This window comes from Dromiciops gliroides, chromosome X (genome assembly GCF_019393635.1).
Source record: "Dromiciops gliroides isolate mDroGli1 chromosome X, mDroGli1.pri, whole genome shotgun sequence".
NCBI lineage: Eukaryota > Metazoa > Chordata > Mammalia > Microbiotheria > Microbiotheriidae > Dromiciops > Dromiciops gliroides.
The window spans coordinates 62,743,765-62,768,680 of NC_057867.1; the positions used below are offsets into that span (position 1 = coordinate 62,743,765).

At 40.7% G+C, this 24,916-nt stretch overlaps 1 protein-coding gene across 1 annotated transcript in view; it reads right to left on the bottom strand.

Moving 5' to 3' along the window:
- The window catches only part of CD99L2 (CD99 molecule like 2), a 149,289-nt gene that overhangs the window by 33,194 nt on the left and 91,179 nt on the right, over window positions 1-24,916 (bottom strand). The window contains exons 6-10 of the mRNA XM_043974664.1: window positions 23,153-23,254; window positions 17,102-17,164; window positions 14,708-14,770; window positions 14,069-14,167; window positions 4,205-4,270 (exon numbers count right to left, since the gene is read on the bottom strand). Of these exons, the coding sequence (XP_043830599.1) occupies window positions 4,205-4,270; window positions 14,069-14,167; window positions 14,708-14,770; window positions 17,102-17,164; window positions 23,153-23,254 (393 nt within the window). The remainder of the gene's footprint in view (window positions 1-4,204; window positions 4,271-14,068; window positions 14,168-14,707; window positions 14,771-17,101; window positions 17,165-23,152; window positions 23,255-24,916) is intronic.

Below are 24,916 nucleotides of genomic sequence, written 5' to 3' on the forward strand. Positions count from 1 at the left end.
GGGAAGGGAAAGTGCCAGGCACTGTGCTAGGTGATTTATGAATATTCCCTCAGGTGATCCTCCTCTCAATAATCATGGGAGGTAGGTGCTATTATCATCCCAATTGAGGTAGACGGGTGAGATGACTTACTTACCCAGAGTCCCACAACCAGTAAGGGTCAGAGGCTGGATTTCAATTCAAATCTTCCTGACTCCTGACGATTGCACCACATAGCTCAAGCCTTCTGCTTGAGGTTGTCCCGAGATAAAACTACTCCACTGGGAAACTGAGTCCTAGCAAGCTCCCAAAGATTGGGAGTTCCAAATCTCCCTCAGGCAGAGTGTGAGCTTAGTTAAGTGAAAAGGCAAGTCTTGTATTTTTCTCCAATAAGGTGCCACTTGGGTAGTGAGAGGTGTGAAAAAAAACAAGCAGACTGCCCCCACTGGAGGAAGCAACATATTCTCAGTTAATCTACCAGGAGGGTAGAAGAGGCTGATTACTAAAAGCTCTATTCAAGGACTGATGGTGGAAAGGTCTGTAGGAACAAAAATAGATCTGAGTATAATGGCTGCCATCTGATCCTCGCTGGGTTAACATTAAGTACCCAAAATATCGGAAAGACTTTATGCGTCAAACTCTATGAATGCTCTCAGATATAAACCAAGGCATTACCCTGGTGTCAGAAAGAAGGACAAATGACAACAACACATGCATTACACAGGCCCCCAGCCTAGGTGTCATTCCAGATGCCTCATCCTATGGAATCTGTTGCTAAGACCTGTTGATTCTACCTTCATAACATCCCTTGGATCCATTCCCTTCTCAGTCCTCTGACACTGACACCACTAAGATACAGACCCCCATCACTTCATGCATTACCTTCTAGTTAGTCTCCCCACTACAATCCACACTCCATTCAGCTGGTAGAGGGACTTTTCCTTACGTACAGTTGTGAGCACCTCACCCACTCCTAATCAATAAGTGCCCAGATCACACACTCAATGTCCCAACCTGTCATTTTCACTGGCTGTCCCCCCATTCCTGGAGTACTCTCCCTCATCACTGGCTTCCTGCAAGTGTCAGCTACAATGTCACCTTCAAAGCCTTTTCCATTGGCCCTTCCCCGTCAGAATGGTCTCCAATTTATCCTGCATATGCCATTTCTACAGTCTCTCTTGCATATTCTCTCCCTAACTAGACTGTGAGGTCCTTGTCCCCGGTGCACAGCACAGTACCTAGTACCATAGTGGGACTAAAGAAATGTTCCCGCTTCTGATGCCCCTAGTTGTTAGCATCCCTATCCCTGCAAAGCCCTGAAATGACTTGGTATTTGTTTTTCTGTGATTGTGTTGCCTTCCCCAGGAGAAAATAAGCTCCCCGATGGAAGGGAACATTTTCCATGCTGTCTCTGTATACGGAGCACAGTATCAGAAACCCAGCTGGCACTGAAGAAATGCTTGGTGAATGAATGAATTCTGTATGAAGGCCCTGTGGGCCTTTCTCCTTGTTCTTCTCTGTGGTAAAACGTTTACCTAATCAAAAAGCCAAACAAACAGCCTCCCCCCAACAAAAAGGTCTTTTCTGCCTCCTCGCCATGACTAAACACGCCCACATTCACGCTGGAAACATCTGGAGAAACAGGCCAGAGCCCAGGAAGAGGTGGCCTTGGAAGAATCCTTCTTGTGACACGTTGGAGGTTGGACTCAGAGATCAGAGGGACCTCCTGCTAGAAACGAAGTGGCCAGGAAAGCAGTTCACGATCTAAGTTAGAAAGCCAGTGGTCTTTCCCAGTGGAACAGGCTGTTCCCACAGAGAAGTATGACTGCTGCCTTGGGCTCAGAGCAAAGACAAGGCCTGTACAGTCTGCTATACAGAGGGGAGAGTCGCTGTCAGTGCCAAGGAGACAGAGGAGAGTCTGGGGCCTTGTTGTGCCCAGGAGACAAGGAAGAGGGTTGCCTGGACCACACAGTTTTCCCTTTACATAAGCGGACTATTCTGCAGACCTCTATATGAAGCGATTTATATGGAATGCAAATTTGCGCCTGGACATGGGGAAGGGAAGAAGGAAAGGAAGAAAGGCCAGCACATGCTTCAAGGCCATGTTGGGGCTAGGGACAGAGAAGCACTAGCAGGAGGAGGAACACACAGGATGCAGACACATGGGGGCCAGACACAGACACCACCAGGAGAGGATGGATGCCACATGGGCAGTACCGAGTGCTGACAAACAGGCAAGGGCAGACGTGTGCGGGTGGGTGGAGCAGAGCAAAGGTGTCTCACAACTCTGGGTAGCTCCACAACAACAGTGCTGGTGCTGGTCTCTCCACAAGCTCTTCTGCTTCCACTTGGAGGGGGTTTTATTTTTTTAAGAGGGTTTTGCTTTGTGTGTGTGTGTGTGTGTGTTTTTTGGGGTTTTTTTTTGGGGGGGGGGGCAGGGAGGAAAAGCCACAGACTGTTGTGTCAAGGGGCAGGAGCAGAGAAAGAGAGCACAGTACTGGACAGGAAAGTTCACATAAATGTGTTTTGGAATGCGGCTTTCTTTTAGAATTCCTTACATAAAGTCAGATTTGTGTAATGTGAATTTACTGTAGGGATTCCTATCTCTTCCCTCACTGTCATGCAGGCACACTCTAAGAAAGGATTCAAGTCTTGCAGGTAGAGGTGGAATATACCAAGAAATGACTGTGATATAAAAATAAAAATATAAAACACTCTAAAAGAAGCAAAAACAAAAAAAATTTTTAAACCCACCCCAAAGGGGCAGCTAGGTGGTGCAGTGGATAGAGCACTGGCCCTCGAGTCAGGAAGACCTGAGTTCAAATCCGGCCTCAGACACTTAACACTTACTAGCTGTGTGACCCTGGGCAAGTCACTTAACCCCAATTGCCTCACTAAAAAAAAAAAAAAAACACCTCAAGCCCACAAAAGTCCCTTGGCTTGACTGGCACGTCTCCTGTTCAAGCCTATGTGACCATATTCCCTTTCTCAATTCTCTTCCTCCACTCCCCAGCCCCCAAATAATTAGTCTTACTACCACACCAAGACCCAGCAATCGCTGATCTGGATCTCTCAGCTGAAATCAGAGGTTATTTAGCCCCTCACCACAAATGCAAGACATTCTATTTTGGCTCATTGTTTCAGTTCAATTTCTTACTCCTCAAACCAGCTGCTTAGCTCCTATCAAAATGAAACTCTTATTTGAAATCTGGGATGGTGAGGAGAACTGCACTGCCCTCCCAAGAGCATGAAGACATGGGTAGTATGGGCGGGCAAAAAGAGCGGAAACCTACTTTCAAACTTTCAACTTGGCTCACCATCAAGTCCTTTAGCCAATTCCTGGACAGCAGTCTAGTCCTGTGGCCAGTAGAACTCTTTATGGTTATGAAGAAACTGCTCCTTATAAATAAGGTTGCCCTTAGTAGCAACCTGATTCTAACTATGGTAACATCAGGTCAATTGGCCCATAAGGCTGCTTTTCAAACATGAAGGAAAAGGCAGTAAAATACATTTGCAAGGCTCTTGAACCTCTAGGTTCAATCTCCACAAGTTCCAAGTCACTGCCTCTTCTGTGTGCCTTACTCCTCCAGTCTCTTGAAGATTTAAGCAAATTCAGTCTCTTAGCCACCAGTACTAGTTGGGATCATTCACTTGTTCTCATTTTTCCATTGCTCCCGTTCCTTCTTCCTTCCTCAGTTTTGAAAAATCCCTTTTCCTGATTTAGAGAAACAAGGTCCACACTCATCAGGAAATTGGGGAATTGGCTGGGATAACACACAGTATAATCACCTGGATGTAATATGGTAGAGGGAATGAATCTTCACATAGAGATTGAACAAGATGGCCGCTGAGGTCCCCAACAGCTCATAGCTGGGGCTAAAGCTAGAACAGCAGACTCCTCAGGAGCCAAGAGCTATGCCTTCTCCTGATCGTCCTTCCCAAATGGACCCCCACCCCTTGCAATGCCCTCTCAAGGATCAAGATCAAAGATCAAGTCTCCAAAGCCTGAGTCTATTCGCTATCCAAGCAGTCCAGGCCAGGTCAATTATGAGGTCAGCAACCCAGCCCTCTTATGGTTGGCAAATATCTATTTCTCTAAAGACAAGAGTCTGGATTTTGACTGCCAAAGAACAGCTCTTCCATTTACATGTTTGGCCTACAGTCCCATTTTCACAGAACTAAAGAATGACATTATTTCAATTTAGTTGGAAGAGTCAAAATTCCTACCTCTGCCCTTATCCGGTTTGTAGCCACCACCGCCTAGAATATCTTCTAGATCTTTATCGGTTATTCCTGTGAAAGAGAAAAAGAACAGAGCAATTACTGAGAGTCAGATCTTTCATATCCTCCCGATAGTTAACCACCCAATAAAAAGAACAAAAATACAAAGTTGGGGGGAGGGGGGGAGTGGAGAGACAGTTTTAAAAGGTTCTTTTTCCATCTCTTCAAGGATAGAGGTAAATAATTTTTTTTTTAAAGACACAATGGTTTGGGTTTCTTTTCTTTTCTTTTCTTTTGGGGGACAATGAAGGTTAAGTGACTTGCCCAGGGTCACACAGCTAGTGTCAAGTGTCTGAGGTCAGATTTGAACTCAGGGCCAGTGCTTTATCCACTGCTCCACCTAGCTGCCCCTAAAGACACAATGTTTTAAACCACACGACGGCTTCGATGTAGCAGTTTCTCTGGAAAATAATCTGAAGGCTTTAAAGGACTGCACTTGATATTTTAGGAAAAAAGCAACTGCACTAGGCATTAAGAGAGGCCCGGGGGGGAAGCTAGGTGGCGCAGTGGATAGAGCACCGGCCCTGGAGTCAAGAGTACCTGAGTTCAAATCCAGCCTCAGACACTTAACACTTACTAGCTGTGTGACCCTGGGCAAGTCACTTAACCCCAATTGCCTCACCAGAAAAAAAAAAAAAAGAGAGGCCCAGGGACCAGGGCTACCAGGTAGGCGGACAATCCTGCTGAACTACATATGCCCTGGAGTTAGAACACAACTGCAGTATTATGTTTAGGTCTGGGTACCACAGCTCAAAAAGGATTTGATAAGCTGGAAATCATCCAGAAAATGGCAAACAAGATAGGAAAGGGCTTCAGGTTCCTGTTGACTGAAGACTGAATGAAGGAAATAGGTAAGTTGAGCCTGAAGAAAAAAAGGCTGAGGGTGGGGGATCAAGGTTGTCTTCCAGCATTTGAAAGGCTATTATGAAAAAGGAAGAGTAAACGTGTTAGAGAAGAGGGCTACTGAGGTACCTTGCAACAAAGAAATTTAGTGATTCTGAATATTTACAGAATGTAATAACACTTAATAACCTTTAATGGGACACCCCCCACCCCAGGAGAACCTGGTGAAAACCAAAATTTTGGTGAAAAATATCCCAATGTCTGCTCTAACCTCTATAATGTTTGGCATAAACTGAAAGCATTAAAGGAACGTGAAGATCAGAGGGAACAGGGCAACAGAACTGCCACACTGAATGCACATGGAAGTGGACCCCAGGGAAACAAATGAAACTGAAGGGACCAGTCTTAGGCCAAAGAAAGGGCTTGGGTGGCCTTTCCCACTTTCAGCCTCTACCCCAATCACATTCTCACAAACCGAAATAAGAAAGCATTATGCCTCCTACAGAGAACTTCTTTTAGGCTTTTAAACTGAATACCCACCACCACCTAGCACTTAAGAATAGCTAAAGTGAACTCTACACAAATTGCAATTCTGACCTCAAGATGATTTCAAACTGTCTGACAACACTGTTTGAATTTTCAAAGGTTCCCATTTGGACTCCTCCTTTGGGACTTGCCAGCAGTGGTGATAGCCATTTCTCACAGACTTCATAGCGTGATTTGGTATTTCTTTCTATTCACAGAAGTTTATTTTCTCATGAAACTGCTAATTATAAAAATATGATTTTTTTCCTCCCCTAACCAGAAGCTTCAGAGTACCTATCTAAAGAGGGCGCTAGCATCTCTTCCACTCCATCCCACTACTCAGCCTTTAGAGGCCGTCATATGGGCCCTTTCCCTTCCACTAGATGGCACCCAAACCCTTCATCTACTGCATGTTTATGTCTACCCACCCTGTGGACCCGGAAACCATTTGGCTTCACTCAAATCGGGATGAGCAGTTCATGCCCACTTCAAAGGGGGCTATTCTGTGTGAAAGCTGGATGCTGAAACCTACTCAGAGATTTAAAAGCACAAAGCAAAATATTGACAACTGGTGGGCCATCTATCTATTAAAGAAAAATCTTGACTTCAGAAGACAAATTAAAAGCCTTTCTGAGTGCATTTAATGCATTGAACAAATCACACAAATGACATATCATTTCATTCAGGACATTTTTTGGTAACAGAGGTGTTGCCAAAGACTTTATCAACTGTATTAAAGAAAACAGAATCCCAGAATTCTCCTTTATTTCTTCTTAGAATTGGTGAGTTGTGTATTGGCAGTATTCTTGATGCTGTAAAATATGTTCCTGGTGCTAATCTGCTCATTCCTAATATATCAGGCAGCTTAAAACAAAAATTCTTTTCCCCCCCCAGAGGAACGAGGGTTAAGTGACTTGCTCAGGGTCACACAGTGTCTGAGGCCAGATTTGAACTCAGGTCCTCCTGAATCCAGGGTCAGTGCTTTATCCACTGAAGCACCACCTAGCCTCCCCTAAAACAATCATTCTTGTAGGAAATCTTGCTCTTTCTGCTTTCATAACACCTCTCACATCAGGCATTCTTTTACAGAGCTACCACCAAAGAACAGGCACTCATCACATCACCTCTTGCCTAGATTATTGCTACAGAACCCTAATTAGTTCCCTTTCCTCAAGTCTCTCCAAGCTGTCAACCTTGCTATATACTGTTGGGGAAGTAATTTGACTTAGGTACAGACAATTTCCTTTAGGTAAACTTCCAAGCACATGATAACCCTGACTTAAGCAACTCCAGTGGTTCCCATCAGGCTTTAGGAAACAGTATAAAATCCTCCATTACCATTTGAAATCCAAATCTAGCTTTCCAGGGTCACTGGATAGCACTTCCCTCCACATGCTCAACGATCCAGCCAAACAGACCTACTCTATGTCCCTTCTGTTTTCATGCCTTTCCCACTGCTCATCCAACATTCCTAGAATGTAATCTCCTTGCTTATACCTCCAAGATCCCCTCTCATCCTTTAAGATGCAACTTAAGGGGCAGCTAGGTGGCTCAGTAGATAGAGCACTGGCCCTGGAGTCAGGAGGACCTGAGTTCAAATCCAACCTGACACTTAACAATTACCAGCTGTGTGACCCTGGGCAAGTCACTTAACCATAACTGCCTCACCAAAAAAAAAAAAAAGATGCAACTTAAGCAGTTATCTTCTCCATGGAGCCTTCCCTGTATAGGGAGGGCCCTCGCTCCCAATCTACCTTGTACTAGTTAAGTAGTGCTTTGTACAAATTTGTTCACTTTGTGTTTATGCTAAATAGATTTTATATATACTTGTTGTCTCCTGCACTAGAATGAAAACTCCGGGTGCCCTCCTTGTACTTGTCTTCCTAGCACCTAGCACGGCGCCTGTTGATTATACAGGAAAAATAGCAAGAAGACAAACAGGTCCCAGTTTCCAACATAAGAGACACCCTCTTTAGAGGGGGTATATTTTCAGAGGTTAGAATGTCTAAGGAAGGAATCAAAAGAGGGAATACACTTCAGAACGACCAGTTCCAACAACTTCATTGAGCTGTGCATTCATAATAGAACATGCACTCAAACTGGAGTAAAAATAAGCCACAACAGAGAGGGGCAGCTAGGTGGCGCAGTGGATAGAGCACTGACCCTGGAGTCAGGAGGACCTGAGTTCAAATCCAGCCTCAGACACTTAACACTTACTAGCTGTGTGACCCTGGGCAAGTCACTTAATCCTAACTGCCCCACAAAAAACAACAACAACAAAATCAAACTAAGCCATAACAAGTTCTCTAGTATCTGTTACAAAACAATGGATGAATGGCTGGTGGACTATCAAGAATGAAAAAGCAAATGGTACAGCTGAACATGACAATACGGGATGGCATTCACACAAGTATACAGAGCATGCAATTTAATCGAGATATCTAGAGCTCTCTTACTATCAAAGCAGAAGGGCTAATAATCTCTTGATTTGTCTTGGTGATAATTTCATCATTCAAAAGGTTGATAAAGATTCATTTTAGGTCTGATTCTCACCTAGATGAAGGAACTCATTGATATGGAAGAAATAATGTGAAGCTTGGAAGAAAGTAACTTTTCAGAGTTTGTGACAGAAAAAAGAAAAGTCAAATGCAGAACAACCTTATACAACAGATTTAGGAAGAGCCGATTTCAATGGGATAAAAGATGGGAAGAATATAACTAAGAAAGAGGAGAATCAGAAATATGTATTTCTCATCCTGCCTTGGCTTTTTTCTGCAAGGAGAAATGACCTCAGAACTGGAAAAGGTCAAACAAAACAAATACATACCCAGGGTAAGTGAGGAGAAAGGAAGAGAGCACTTGACCAACCTTACTTGTTCAAGTCACCTGGCCTAGATGAACTACATCCCTGGTTACTGAAAGAATCAATAGGGGCAGCTAGGTGGTACAGTGGATAAAGCACCAGCCCTGGATTCAGGAGGACCAGAGTTCAAATCTGGCCTCATTCACTTGACACTTACTAGCTGTGTGACCCCGAGCCAAGTCACTCTGTGAGGGGGATTTTCCCCAACCATTAGATATGTTTCGTCTCTTTAGGTACACTATATCTAATCAGTATCATATACTACAAGTTGTGATTTAATAATCAGTATTTAGTGTATAAATTGTGATTTAACTTGGTCAAGTATTTCCTATAGAGCAAATAAGGCAGTGGTGATTATAAAGTGCTGTTAGATGAACACAAGATTGACTTTAGCCTTGACAATTTAGATATGAATTACTTATTGTGGACAATATCACACTTGTTTGATATTGTGTTAAAGAAGAATACATGTTTTTAGACATACTAAAAAGTTAGACTGTCCAATGACACAACAGCATGTCAAATAAATTGACTATTCATTTGTAGACTGTACGTCCAGACATATATTATTTTGATTGACTTTATGTGTCTAGGTAGACTGTAAAATGGGTGGAGTTTGTTTAAAATTAGTAGGGTATATAAGCCTTTAAGCCACATAGGGATATAAAAGTCTTAAACTGGTACTACTCGGGGTCTTCAGGTCCTAGACGTGAGACTGGCTTTATTGTAAGACAGGTACCCTCTCACAATAAACCCATTTTTTATCGCTTAGAGACTATGCTGTTTCTTTTCCTTTGTCGGACTTAGAAATTTTCACAACTCATTGCCCCGCAAAAAAAGAAAAAGAAAAAAGGGAAAAAAAGAAAAGAAAAGAAAAGAAAGAAAGAAAAATTTTAAATGATCATCTAGTCCAAGAATCAATGGGTGTAATTGGTAAGCTACAGGTAAAAATATCTAAAATACTGTGGAGAACAGCAAAGGTATCTCAGCGTTGGAAAAGAAGGAATGTCCTAGGGTTTTGGGGCATTTTTTAAGGACAAAAAAGGGAACATATAAACAGCAATCATTACTTTTCACACCTGGCAAAATTCTAGAATCAATGGCCAGAGAGATGGTTAATGAACACCTTAAAAAAGGAAATGAAGATCAAAAAGAGAAGCCTGGGTTCATCAAGAAGTAATGTCGGAGGGGCAGCTAGATGGCGCAGTGGTTAAAGCACCGGCCCTGGATTCAGGAGTACCTGAGTTCAAATCCGGCTTCAGACACTTGACACTTACTAGCTGTGTGACCCTGGGCAAGTCACTTAACCTCCATTGCCCCTCCCCCCCCAAAAAAAGTAATGTCAGGGGGGCAGGTAGGTAGCTCAGTGGATAGAGCACTGGCCCTGGAGTCAGGAGGACCTGAGTTCAAATCTGGCCTCAGATACTTGACGCTTACTGGCTGTGTGACCTTGGGCAAGTCACTTAACCCTCATTGCCCAAACAAACAAAATGCTTATTCCCTTCCTTTTAGGGGCAGCTAGGTAGCACAGTGGGTAGAGCACAGGCCCTGGATTCAGGAGGACCTGAGTAGCTGTGTGACCCTGGGCAAGTCACTTAACCCTCATTGCCCAAACAAACAAAATGCTTATTCCCTTCCTTTTAGGGGCAGCTAGGTAGCACAGTGGGTAGAGCACAGGCCCTGGATTCAGGAGGACCTGAGTAGCTGTGTGACCCTGGGCAAGTCACTTAACCCCAACTGCCTCACCAAAAAAGAAGAAGAAAGAAGAAAGAAAAAAAGAAGAAGAAAGAAGAAGGAAGAAAGAAGGAAGAAGGAAGAAAGGAGAAGGAGAAGGAGAAGGAGAAGGAGAAGGAGAAGGAGAAGGAGAAGGAGAAGGAGAAGGAGAAGGAGAAGGAGAAGGAGAAGGAGAAGGAGAAGGAGAAGGAGAAGGAGAAGGAGAAGGAGAAGGAGAAGGAGAAGGAGAAGAAGAAAAGAAGAAGAAGTAGTAGTAGTAGTAGTAGTAATGTTAGACTAAACTTTCTTTTCTTATTTGATGGTTACTAAACTTTTAGATTAGGAGAGCTAGAGATAAAGAGCATGCCTAGTTTACCAAGATGCTTATAGTTCTCAAACTACATTTTTGATTTTACATTCTTAGATATAGTTTATAAAGATTTACACAAAGTATGGATAAAGTTACTCAGAGTATGCTTATGGAAAAGAGGAATACAGAACTAGCTGAATGGAGAGATAGAAAATTTCATAATGGTTCAATACTGATTGGAAAGAGGTTTCTGATGGAGTAAAACAGGGATTTGTGCTTATCATTATTATTATTTGTTGTTATTGTTATTATTGTTATTATTATTATTATTATTGTTATTGTTATTATTTGTGTGTATCATTTAACATTTTTATCGACGCTGAAGAGAGGCAAGGGCAGATTGTCAGGAAAAATTTCCTAACAATTGCAGCTATATAAAATTGAAAAATGCTGCCGCAGGGAGTAATGAGTTGCCCCTCTTTGGCAGTTGTTTGATTCAAGTTTGGATGAACTGTAGCCAGAAGAAGGTATATAGGTATGGGGTGGACCAGCTGGCTACAAAGGTCCTTTCTGAATCTGAAAGTCTTTGGATTTTGTGACTGAAATCATGTGTTCTGGTTTAAGCAAAAGTCATAGGCAGGGATTCTGGAGTTGTTAGATCTTGACCTCTGTTCCTCTTTCTTTTTCACAACCACAATACAAGTAATCACCAGCTACTGCTGCCCTTACCTAGTGCTTTTATTCTACTGCCCACCTGCCACCTGGGCCTCCATTCCCCATTTCCTGGGGCTGTGCCCCAAGTAGCCTTTTTCTTACCTTCCCTTCACTACTAGGACTGAAAGTCCATGTACTCTTTCTTACATGCATGGAGGAGCCACTGAGTTTAAGAGAGCTAACAGGGACAGCTAGGTGGCACAGTGGATAGAGCAATGGCCCTGGATTCAGGAGGACCTGAGTTCAAATCTGACCTCAGACACTTGACACTTACTAGCTGTGTGACCCCAAGCAAGTCACTTAATCCCAATATCCTCACCAAAAAACCAAACAAACAAACAAAAAGCAAAACAAAACAAAACACCAAACCAAAGAGAGCTAACAACTGTAATCTTATAGTGAGGTGGTACAGCAGGTAGAGCTTTGGACTTCTGAGTCAGAAAATCTGGAGTAAAACTACAGCGTGAAACACTTCCTAGCTGTGTCCCAGCACTTATCTTCCCTGTGCCTTCAGCTTCCTCCTGTATCAAATGAGAATAGTAATAGCACCTACCTCCGGGGCTGTTGTGTCGATCAAATGAGAACATATTTGTGCAAACCTTAAAGAGCTACTGATGCCATTAGCTATTCTTATTATATGAGCCACTATTATTTTTTTTAACTGTATGATATTTTTAAGCATATCTGAAAGGATTCTAAGTTTAGTAAATCATTCATTTTGGGGAGATTAGCAGATCTGTCAGATTATGGAGCTAAGAGTACCTCGGACTATTTGTTTATGTGTGAAGAGGAATATGTGTTTAACATGTATGTATGTTTATACATGTGTATACGTGTGTATACGTGTGTGTATGTGTGTGAATATGAATGTGTCTGTATATAGGGTTTCCCAAAAGTCTTAGATTTATTTGGCTTTAAAAAGCATAACCCAAGAGTATGTATATGTGTGTATGTATGTATCTATATAATGTAATGATATATGTAATTCATGCATGTAATTCTGACCTCATCATTCCACAGAAACTGCTCTCTCCAAAGTTACCAATGATCACCTAATTGGCAAATCCAATGGCCTTTTCTCAATCATCATTCCTCTCTGCACTTTTCATACTACTGATCACCCTCTTATCTTTGAAACACTTTTCTCTGCAGGCTTTTGGGATATCACTCTTTCCTGGTTCTCCTCCCACCTGTCTCATTCTCACTACCATCATGCATGTCACCTCCTGTACTCAATAAATTCCAATGGCTCCCTATCACCTCTAGTATTGCAAATACAAAATCCTGTTAGGCATTCAAACCCCTTCACGACCTAGCCACCTTTCCACATACACACAGGTCCAATCTTCCTACACCCTACACCTCTCCAATCCAGTGACATTAGCCTCCTTGATGTGGTTTTGTTTGTTTGTTTTTTTGAGGCAATTGGGGTTAAGTGACTTGCCCAGGGTCACACAGCTAGTAAGTGTTAAGTGTCTGAGGCCGGATTTGAACTCAGGTACTCCTGACTCCAGGGCCGGTGCTCTATCCACTGCGCCACCTAGCTGCCCCTCCTCCTTGATGTTGTACAAATGCTACCTAACATGCCTAGAATGCTCTCCCTGCTCATCTCTGCCTCTTGGCTACCCTGGCTTCCTTCAAGGCCCAACTAACATACCACTTCCTTTTTTTTTTTTTTTGTGGGGCAATGGGGGTTAAGTGACTTGCCCAGGGTCACACAGCTAGTAAGTGTTAAGCGTCTGAGGCCGGATTTGAACTCAGGTACTCCTGACTCCAGGGCCGGTGTTCTATCCACTGCGCCACCTAGCCACCCCCATACCACTTTCTACAAGAAGCCTTTCCTGGGGGCAGCTAGGTGACGCAGTGGATAGAGCACCGGCCCTGGAGTCAGGAGTACCTGAGTTCAAATCCGGCCTCAGACGCTTAACACTTACTAGCTGTGTGACCCTGGGCAAGTCACTTAACCCCAATCGCCTCACTTAAAAAAAAAAAAAAAAAAAGAAGCCTTTCCTAATCTTAATTCTAGTATCTTCCCTCTGATAATTATTTCCTATTTATCCTGTATATAGCTTGTTTATACATATCTGTTTGCTTGTTGTCTCCTCAAGGGCAGGGACTGTTTCATCTCTTTGTGTAGCCCCAGTGCTAAGCACAAATGCTTAATGCAAGTTATTTGAGAGGGTACTTAAAATCCCTTTGATTAAATGTCACGATTATCCTATCTCTACCCCTCCACTCCAACATAAGATTTAAATATGAAATGTTTCTTACATATATTAAATCTATTTTTAAAGATACACAAGAACACAAGATTAGATCTGTTTTTAAAATCTGTTTAAATTAAATCTCTTTTTTTTTTTATAATTTTTTTTTTGCAGGCAATGGGGGTAAAGTAACTTGCCCACGGTCACACAGCTAGTAAGTGTCAAGTGTCTGAGGCTGGATTTGAACTCAGGTACTCCTGAATCCAGGGCTGATGCTTAACCACTGCGCCATCTAGCTGCCCCTAGATCTCTTTTTAATAAAAAATTAGATCTGTTTTTAAAAACACAAAAATGGGGGTCACGAAGAACTCATTTTAAAAATCTCTCAACACTGGAGGTAATGATACAGCATATTTTCAAGGAAAGAAAGATCTGAAGCATGCTCATTCTTATTATCCATGTAAAAGCAACTAAGATCCCATTTATCCTTCATTGCCAGGGCACCACACTTGCCCCTGGCCAAAATCAGATTTTAAGGTCTTTAGGTTGAACAAAAAAGAAGTAAATTTGAGTCTTACTGGTTTGGCCAGTGGTTGCAAACAGAGGTAAACCTATAGAGAAGCGATGAACCCACTTACTTTCACCAGGTTTTATATTGGGCCTGCCTCCACCACCATTGAATCCATCATTGTTATCATCCAAGGCATCACTCAAGTCAAAACCAAGACTTTCAGACTCTTCAAGAAAAAGAAAGGAAAAGACAAATTGATTAATAAGGTTGAATAAGAATCTTAAAACATAATGCAAGGGGCAGCTAGGTGGCGCAGTAGATAGAGCACCAGCCCTGGAGTCAGGAGGACCTGAGTTCAAAATTGGCCTCAGACACTTAACACTTACTAGCTGTGTGACCCTGGGCAAGTCACTTAACCCCAATTGCCTCACTTAAAAAAAAACAAAAACAAAAAAACCCTCACATAATGCAGTACCCCCTTCTCCCATCAAATAGCCTATCTTAAAGCTAATGATATGAATGAGGTATTCAGGGAGGACTGGCACCTCTGGTATGAGAGCTTGCCAAACCCTTTTCCTAGTGCAGAAAAAATTCCAGTTAACTAAGGGTTCTAGTTCATCAGGTCCTAATGAGTTGTGTTTGAACAGATCCAGAAAGCACCTTTTAAACTAACTGTAAATGAAGATAAAAGGTTCTGATTTGAAGGGAGTTAGGAAAACAGTGTGGCAAATACCAGTCAGAAATGCTCATGGAAATGCTGAATTACCTTTTTTCTTGAGAGGGGGTTTAGTGGTTGTCCGAAGATCCAAGGCATCTCTCAAGTCAAAATCTACAAAGACAAAAGATCTAGTCCCAAGTCACAGCACCCACATCAATCCAAGGGAAAGCTTTCTTAAATCATCCATCCACCTTTGGTGTTCACCTTCACCCAACTCTTTTTTACCTGTGGCTCCAAGAAGCTGGAGCATGCATAGCAGCCAGGCCCTGGTAAACCATCTCGGCAGAAGGGCTAAATCAGGCTGAGGATAACCAATAAGCCTCAAGGCCCTAGTTGAATAAGGAGGATGTCTACCCCAGGCATGTGAAGACTTCCCCCAGTGGAATAAGTGGATGAGAACAATTTGTTCCAATAGCCATGAAGGCAGCTGAAATAGGCACATTAGAGAGCTTAGAGATTGGTCAGATATCGAAGACACCAAGGTCATACACTGCATCCCCAGGCCATCAACAGTCATACTGACTTTTATCCTGCCACAGGACTTCGAGGACTCAGGAAGAAAAAGTAAGGCTGGTGGCTTTGTGCAACTCTGCCTTAAATGGTGCTGTGGTAAAAAAATATGAAAGTTTTTTAACAGTCGGTTAGGATAACTGAAAGACTCCAGTTTTTGAAGGACCACCCTTTTGGGGAGGAGACCAACAGTCCGCCTGCTGCGCACGTCAGACTGCCTGCTACGCACTCGACTTCCGGGGTGGAGAGAACGGAAGTGGGATTTTTTCCTGCTTTGATGGTCTCCTGACTGCGCGGCACAGACGGTCTCCCCCCCCCCCCTCTCTCCAAAGGTGGCCTTCTCTTTTGGTGAGTTTTTATAAGGAATATAGACTAAGCTTAGACTTAAGACAATTTGTATTGTGTTTCTACTTTCCTATCCTTCTAATCAACATCACCTTGTGACTACCATAACAATAAAAGGTCTATCTAGAAAACCAAAAGCTTCTTCCATTTACTAGTCTGGGAGATAAATTAAGGGAAAGGTTAACTAGGGGAGATTTATGATCTAATATCCAATTTTAAATCTCACAGTGCAAGTCAAGACATCACCTGTGATAGCATTGGTTCTCTTCAAAAAAAAGGATGGACAAACAATAAAACCAACCAAAGCTAGTTATTTTTGGAAACAAAAATACTAACAGCTCACATAGCTATTTGAACTAGACCACCTCTTAACTCTGCCTGCTGATAAAGGGAATCAAGAGATGATCCAAAACACAGACAATACAAAAAGGGCTTCTATGTGACATTACAGTGCACTTTGTTGGTGGGTTTCCAACATTACCTTCCAAGTTAGTTTGCTTAGGCTAACAAAGTCCCAATGTCAGGACTATAATGGGGAACAAAAGGTGACTCATCCTGAGTTTTTTCAAACTAGCATTCAATTGACAATTGAATGGCTGATGGCAGACACCCCAAGTCAACTATTTCCTAGCTATCCCTTTGAAAGTTACAGTTTCCTAAGTTATTCCTTTGTTACAGTTAGGTTCATCTGTTCAGCCTGGTTCATCTGTGCAACATAGAAGAACTGTTCTCACAAACTTCTGCAACTGGACTTCTGAAAAACCCAGTAATTACCTCAACTCTTGGGTGGTGTCTTTATGTCTGGGCATGATTAGCATTGTTTCTATGAAAACTAGGCTTCAGGGAGTTTGAAAACACAAAACCAGGCAGAAAGCATAGTAAAACAGAAAATTCAGCCAACTGAACTGACAAACAGCAAATCTCAGTGGCTTGCATTCAACATTTATGAAGCACCTGATAGAAGCAAGGTCCTGTGTTAGGTGCTACTGCTGGGTTATTTCCTAAAACTGCAGAGCAAAACTCTGTATCTCAGAATTATCCTTCCAACAACGTGATTTCTAATCATCTGCCTTTTCCTAGTGCAAAAAAAATTCCAGTTAATTAAGGGTTCTAGTTCATCAGGTCCTAATGAGTTGTGTTTGGTTTTGGGGTTTTTTTGTTTGTTTGTTTTTGTTTTGGCAATGAGGGTTAAGTGACTTGCCCAGGGTCACACAGCTAGTAAGTGTCAAGTGTCTGAGGTTAGATTTGAACTCAGGTCCTCCTGATTCCAGGGCCTGTGCTCTATCCACTAGGCCATTGAGCTGCCCCCATAATGAGTTGTGTTTGACCAGATCCAAAAAGCACCTTTTAAACTAACTGTAAATGCAGACAAAGGTTCTGATCTAAAAGGAGTTAGGAAAACAGTGTGGCAAAAAGAAGGTAAATAGAGAGTGACTGCGTACATCAAATACAGGAGAGAATGTAGGAAAGATAAGAATATAGTAGGCAGAAACAAGGGGAGGAAATGTCCATAATACACACACAGAAGAAGTACTGAGGCACCAATAGGAATACCAGTCAGAAATGCTCATGGAGATGTTGAATTACCTTTTTTCTTGAGAGGGGGTTTAGTGGTTGTCCGAAGATCCAAGGCATCTCTCAAGTCAAAATCTACAAAGACAAAAGATCTAGTCACAAGTCACAGCACCCACATCAATCCAAAGGAAAGCTTTCATAAATTCTCCAAGCCAGAACCTCTATCCCAAATCAAAAATCATACTGAAAACAGCCTGTGCAGTGAGCTACCAGGTAAGTCTTCCTAATACGCCATATATGCTTATTCTTCCCTACTCCAGCTCACATCCCTCCTGAATGAAACACATTTCAAAACAAGCCTCTGCTCCTAAGTCTGCTATATCAGCTTCCTGCTGAATGCAAGGATTTTATTCAATCAAGCATTTAATGAAATTCCATGTATTAAGTAGCTACTATGTACCAGGCACTATACCAAGCACCAGAATATAAAGACAAGAGTGAAATAGTTGCTGCCTTCAAGGAGCTTGCATTCTATTAGAAGAAACAATCTGTACACAATTAAAAAGAAAATATATAGAAAATAAATACAGTTAAGGCCCAACTGATGGAAATAATTAATCTCATTAAGGGAGCATATAATTCAATTCACAATATTTGAAATTATAATTATATGTAAAATATAACAATTGGCTCCAGACTAAAGGAAATAAACAATGAAAAAAATCAATAGAAAAGTACATTTCTGACTCCAGTATATTACCAAGTATGAGTAGAAAGCAAAATTTTAAATTTTTAAATATTATATTACTGAATATTAAAGATAAGCCTACGCTGATGACAAAAACATAAGTGTCATTTAAAATATTTAAGAAGCAAAGACTGAACTACTTTTACTTTCTTTAATTCTTCATAAATACATTAGTAGGTTCAGCAAATTTCCATGATCACATACTCACAAAATAAACCAATTATAATTGAATGACCTGGGACATTATCTAAAATTACTAATGCGTTAAATGTGATGTTGTTGTCTCGCAATATTTTTCAACAGATTGGCTAAAATAATTTTAAAACCAGCATTGTAGTCTTTCATTTTGTTCTTATTTGACTGCCAAAGAACTAGAAGTGATCAATGGCTATAGCCTCCAAGAACATGAAGATTTAGAGACAGATAAAAAAAGCACTGGTTTTATTTGTAAATTATCTTCTGCCTTATAGCCTCCAAAAAATGTTAGGTAAACTTAAGCTACTTTAAATCCAGATTTAATTTTTTTCCTTCTTAGAAATGTATTTTAGGAGCAGCTAGGTGGCGCAGTGGATAAAGTACCAGCCCTGGATTCAGGAGGACCTGAGTTCAAATCCAGCCTTAAACACTTGACACTTACTAGCTGTGTGATCCTGGGCAAGTCACTTAACCCTCATTGCACCGCCAAACCAAAAAAAGAAAAGAAATTTATGAGATACATTCTTTATTCAGAATAATCTTCCTTCATGTACAATAAAAATCACCTTCAATAATTTTCTTCAAAATATCAGGATATTTAGCTGCCTCATTGTCTTCTGCAATAGCTGGCTACCTCTCTGGGAATTTTAATACTATGCAACTGAACCTGATTTTGAGAGTGATCAAACCAAAACTTTCAGTAATAGTTTCTTCATTATTCACTTCATTCCCATTTTCAATCATTTCCTTAAATATATCTTTTTTATCTAAAAGTCTGCTCTGCTAAGAAGAATGCAATTTTTGTTACAATCTTTAATCCATCCAGCTTCATTTGGATCATTCTAACACTTATATTATATTTAATATACTTTATTAGAAAACACTAAAAATGTGAGTTGTAAACTGATTCAAACATTTTGAAGAACAATTTGGAACTATGGTCAAAAGACTATAAAATCATGTATACTCTTTGACCTAGTAATACCACTACTAGGTTGGTAACCAAAAAGAGATAAAAAACAAAAAGGTAAAGGACCTATGTGAACAAAAAATATTTATGGTAGCCCTTTTCTGGTGCAAAGAATTTGAAATTGAGGAGATGCCCATCAATTGGGAAATAGCTAAACAAATCGTGGGGTAAGATTATGATGAAACACTATTGTGCTATAAGAAATGATAAGCAGGATGCTCTTAGAAAAACCCAGAAAGACTTACATGAGCTGATGCAAAGAGAACTACACTCTATACAAAGTAACAGCAATATTCTAAGATGATCAACTGTGAATGACTTAGCTATTCTCAGCAATACAATGATCCAAGACAACTCTGAAGGACTTATGATGAAAAATGTGATCCATCTCGAGAAAGAACTGACAGAGAAATAATGAGACATAATTTTTTTTTAGTTTATTTTTCTTGAGGTTTTTTTCATCTGTTTTCTTTCACAACCTGACTAATATGGAAATGTTTTGCATGACTACACAAGTATAACTTATACTGAATCGCTTGCATTCTTAAGGGGAGGGGACGACTTTGAAGTATAAAGTTTTTTAAATGGGTGTTAAAATTGTTTTTATATGTAATTAGGGAAAAATAAAATTCTAAATAAATGAAAAAAATTAAAAATAAGTCTAGCTTTCTAAAGAAAAAAAAAGTGATGCAATTTTGCCTTTTTCTTCTCTTTCACCAGGGTCTTTTATATTATTCTGTACCACAGATTTAGACACTGACATCTCAACCTATTTTAAAGGTACTATGACTATGTTCATGCCATTCAAATTTTTATTCTAACATAACAAGCCTCTTCTTTTTTACTCTAGCAGTGTTTCCATCTGAGGTACTCTTTCTTTCATCCGTTTTCTTTTTTTTTTTTCTTTAAGTGAGGCATTTGGGGTTAAGTGACTTGCTCATGGTCACACAGCTAGTAAGTGTTAAGTGTCTGAGGCTGGATTTGAACTCGGGTACTCCTGAATCCAGGGCCGGTGCTTTATCCACTGCACCACCTAGCCGCCCCTCATCCGTTTTCTTAAGGAGTCTATTTTGTTTTTAAATTTAAAACTTAGCATAATTGTTAGAAATATGCTAGCAGCAGCACAGCACATCCATATAAGATAGACAAGCCTAGAATGACAACACAGAGGCCTGCTGAAACCATCACTTAGATTATCTATCAATGAGATATTTCATATTGTCTTCTACTTTTTCATTGTCTTGATCGTTTTCTTGATGTCCCACAAAGTCATTAGTTTCCATTTAATCCATTCTAATTTTTAAAGAATTATTTTCTTCAGTGAACTGCTGTACCTCTTTTGCCATCTGTCTAATACAATCTTTAAAGTAATTATTTTGATCAGTGAAATTGTACATTTCTTTTACCATTTGATCAAATCTGCTTTTTAAAGAGCTCTTTTCTATACTGAGATTGTGTACCTCTCCTACAATTTGGCAAATTCTGTATTTTAGGGTGTTATTTTCTTCAGTAATTTTTTTGTTCCTTTTACCAAGCTGTTAATTTTTTGGGGTTTTGTTTTGTTTTGTTTTTTACTTTCTTAAGCTCTTCCAGGAATACTTGTTGGGCTTGTGTCCAATTTGCATTTTTCTTTCATACACTGCTTGTAGCTATTTTCATATTTTCTTCTGAGTCTGTGTCTTGATTTTCTGTGTCACCATAGTAGCTTTTTATGGTCAGGTTCTTTGTGTTGTTTAGTCATTTTTCCAGCCTATTCTGGAAGTTAGGCCCTCCTGGTCTGATCCTTACCTAGGAAGAGGCCCTGCTCCCTTGAAGCCAAAAGTGCTAATGCTCCTCTCGGCCCAGGAACTTCAACAGAGGCCCCTGCTCCCTAAGGACTGTAAGCCTTCCTCTCTGTACTAGAACTGCAACCCAGAACTGGGTATAAGCAATGGAGTTGCCAAATATCAGCTGGTCTTGCATCCAGTGCTAGTAAAAAAGGGTTCCCTGTGATCTCTGACAAGTTGTCTAATCTATTTCCTGTCTCTGGGCTGAGAGCTCCTGAAGCTGCAGCTGCTGCCTCAGTTACAGCCACATTGAAGGACCAAAGCCAATGTTTTTGTTGCATTCACTCTTAGCCAAACCCCATCCCAGTGTCACAGACCAATCCAGTTATTCTGGGCTTGAAAATGTCTCACCCAACATTTGTTGATGCCATTCCAGAATTCAATTTGACACATTATTTTAAAGTTGCTTGGAGGAGAATGCTGAGAAAACTCAGCTGTAAAACACCCTTTATTCTGCCATCTTGACTCTGCCTTGCTTCTTTCATTTTCTTATCTTTTTTTTAACCTTTGGATTTGTTCTAAGATTTCTTGCTGTCTTGTGGAGAAATCAACTTCTCTTTGGCCTATTCCAGTTTTCAGTGAGTCTGTTACTTGGGGGAGGTTTACCACTTTCCCTTCCGAGTTATTCCAAGGAGAATATCCTTTCAATTCTTTCCTCAAGAACTTTTATTTCATCTTTTATCTCTTTCTTTAATCTTCTAAGTATTCATATAGCACTTATGGAAATTTTATTTTTCTCTTTGTTTCAAAGCTGGCAGTTTCTACAAAGTTACTCTGGCCTTCTTTTGGGAGAATTTCTAGATTTGCAATAATTTTTTATATCAGTTGGTATTTGCTTTGATTTATTCATAGCCCCAGCTTTAGTTTGTCACCATAAAAATCTACGATAAATTGTGGTCTATGAATGTAATGGAATATTATTATGCTGTGTAACAATTGGAATGACGCCACCTGCTGAAGACTTACTGTAGAAAAGCTCCACCATGAAGTGAAGGTCTTTTAGGGCAAGCCCATGCGTCTTTTCTTTGGCGTCAGGAAGTGACATTTGCTTGTGGGAGGAAGAAGGGCAAGCCTGGGGCTCTTTCCTGAGGACGCTGGTGGAGAAGGGAGCAAGAAATGTGCTCTCCCTTTAATAGATAGATGCATGTAGGCCTTTCTCTCTTTACCAAATTCTTATTCTCTTTAATAAATGCTTAAAAGTCTAACTCTTGCTAAAGCTTATAATTTACTGGTGACCACTCATTAGATTTTAGACAGTCTAGCTAGAATTTTAGCCCTTAACAGCTGTAAGACATGATGAGCAGGCAGATTTCAGAAAAACCTGGAAAGACTTAAGTGGACTGATGCTGAGTGAAATGAAAAGAACCAGGAGAGCACTGTACATAGTAACAGAAACAATGTGCAATGATCAACTGTGATCGACTTAGCTCTTCTCAGCAATACAATGATCTAAACCAAGTCCAAAGGACTCATGATGGAAAATGATCTCGACATCCAGAAAAAAGAGCTGTGGATTCTGAAAGCAGATTGAACCATACCATTTCTACTTTTTTTGTTGTTTGGATTGTTTTTTTAAGTTCTTCCCTCTTGTTCTGATTCTTCTTTCACAACATGACTAATGGAGAAATATGTTTAATGTGATTTTACATATATAACCTCTATTAGATTGCTTTCTGTCGTGGGGAGGGAAGGGAGGGTGGGAGAAAAATTTGGAATTACAAATCTTATGAAAACAAATGTTGAAAACTATCTTTACATGTCACTGCAAAGTTAAACTCTTAGAAAGAAGTCAAACTATCTTACAGCCAAATTGTCTTTAAAATCAAACTAATTCCTAAGCAATGAGTCCAGTGAAAGAGCCCATAAGATAGCAGTGTCCAAATATTTCATAATCAGCAATCAGTAAGCACAATGGGATCTTATATTCTCTCAATTTTTCAGTCAATCAACAGATGATGAAGATGTCTTCCACTTTCCCTGTGCCAGGTATGTTCAATCGTTCTTCAGTTGTGCATGACTCCTCATGGCCCCATTTGGGGGTTTTTGGCAAAGATCCTGGAGTGGCTTGCCATTTTCTTCTCCTGCTCATTTTACAGATGAGAAGACAGAGACAAACAAGGTGAAGTGACTTATCTAGGGTTTCACAGCTAGTGAGTGTCTGAGGCCAGATTTGTACTATGAAGAGGAGTCTCCCTGATTCCAAGCCCAAGGCTCTATCCACTGGGTCACCCTACTGCCCTATGCCAGGTAAGGCTCTAAGAAGTGAAGCCATTAACCCAAGGTCACACAAAGATACTTGGAGTCTTCTCATAGCAACAAGCAAATATAAATGGTACTTGAAAAAACAAAAGACTCCAAACTAGAAAGAATGCAAATCCACTTACCTTGGGCAGGATTTTGATTGGACTTGCCACTTCCCCGTTTAAATCGTCGGATTCTCTCATACAAGGAGCCAGTCCGGTCAAATCTTAAATCTTTGGCAACCTCTAAAGACAGAACAAGGAGTCAATGAAATACAGTAATAGTACTTTAATCAATAACACACATCTCTGTTTCTCTGAATGTAGTAATGTATCTATTTCTCAGGATGAAAACTAAGGTTAAAAGACAAGAGCTGTGAGAAACAGGTGTCTCCTTCCCCAAGTGCCTCCATAACTCAGTGTTCACCAAGAATATCGATCTTACTTCCTCTAGCTTTACTTTCCTATCTTCCAAATCTTGACCCTATAATAAACCTGCTTGACTATAGATTATCCTCCACCTTCGAATCCCTTGCCTCCTTGTCCTATAGTCTCTAATGCTTTGCCAAACTCAACAACGGATACTCCCTTCTGCCTTCTCTGCTCTTCACTGATTATATATACCCCACTCCTAGAATGTTCTCCCTTCTCACATATATTTTCTAGTGTCCTCATGGGGTCTTCATCACTCAACCTAAATTCCACCTTCTTCAAAAGGACTTTCCTGGTTTTTGATACTCCCCAACTACTAATTTGTCTTCCACCTGAGATTACCTTTCAAGTATACTGTATACATCTTGTATGAATACTTTTATTTACACAATGTCTCCCATTAGAACATGAACTCTGAGGACATTTTATGCCTTTCTTTGTCTCCCCAGCTTTTAGAAGAATGCCTGAAATGTTGTTCACTATTCTTGACCCCATTTGGGATTTTCTTGGCAAAGATACTGGAGTGCTTTGCCATTTCCTTCTCCAGCTCATTTTACAGGTGAAGAAACTGAGGTAAACAGAGGGAAGTGACTTACCCAGGATCACACAATTAGTCCCTAAGGCGAGATCTGAACTCAGGAAAATGAGTCTTCATGACTCAAGGCCTGGTACTCTATATCTACTGCTGAGCCACCTAGTTGCCACCTGATGCATAGTATATACCCTTAATAAATCCTTGGTGACTGACTAGGTCCACTACAAATCTGTGTTATAAAGGTAATCCTATTATTCCTCCCTAATTTATTCTCTTTCCCATTCCTCAGAGAAGCTATTCCAAATCTGTTCTCCTCCCAACAAAATGATACCACTATATCCACTGTTCCCTCTGAGCAAAGCATCTTGCCTGATCCTTTATTGAGAAAATAAGAGTCATTTGCTAAGGATTTCATCTTCTCCTAGTCTACATTTCAAAATCCCTTGCTATTATCACTTAGCTTTGCTCCAGCCTATAGTGACTAAGTGGCTTTTCTTCTTGCAAAGAACAACCCCTCTTGTTGTATGTTTAATCCCATCCCCTCCTTTCTCCAAGAGGAGAACCCCACAATACTTACACCTCCACCCCCAACCTTCAATCTCTCTGTATCTACTGGTTCCTTCCTTACTTCCTAGTCTCCTCATCCTTCAAAAACAATCACCTGACCCCACCATCCCTCTTGAGCTAGTCCTTTATCTCTCCTCCCCTACTTAGCCATACTTCTAGAAAAAGCTGCCTATATTCATTGCCTCCAATACTTATCCTCCCGCTCACTTCTCAATCCCTTTCAATCTAGTTTTCAAGTCTATCACTCAACACAAATGGCTTTCTTCACAGTTACCAACAATTTCTTGATTACCAAATATGACAGCCTTTTCTCAGTCCCTTGTCCTTCTTGACCTCTCTAGAGCATCTGCCACTTACTCCCAATTTATTCTAAA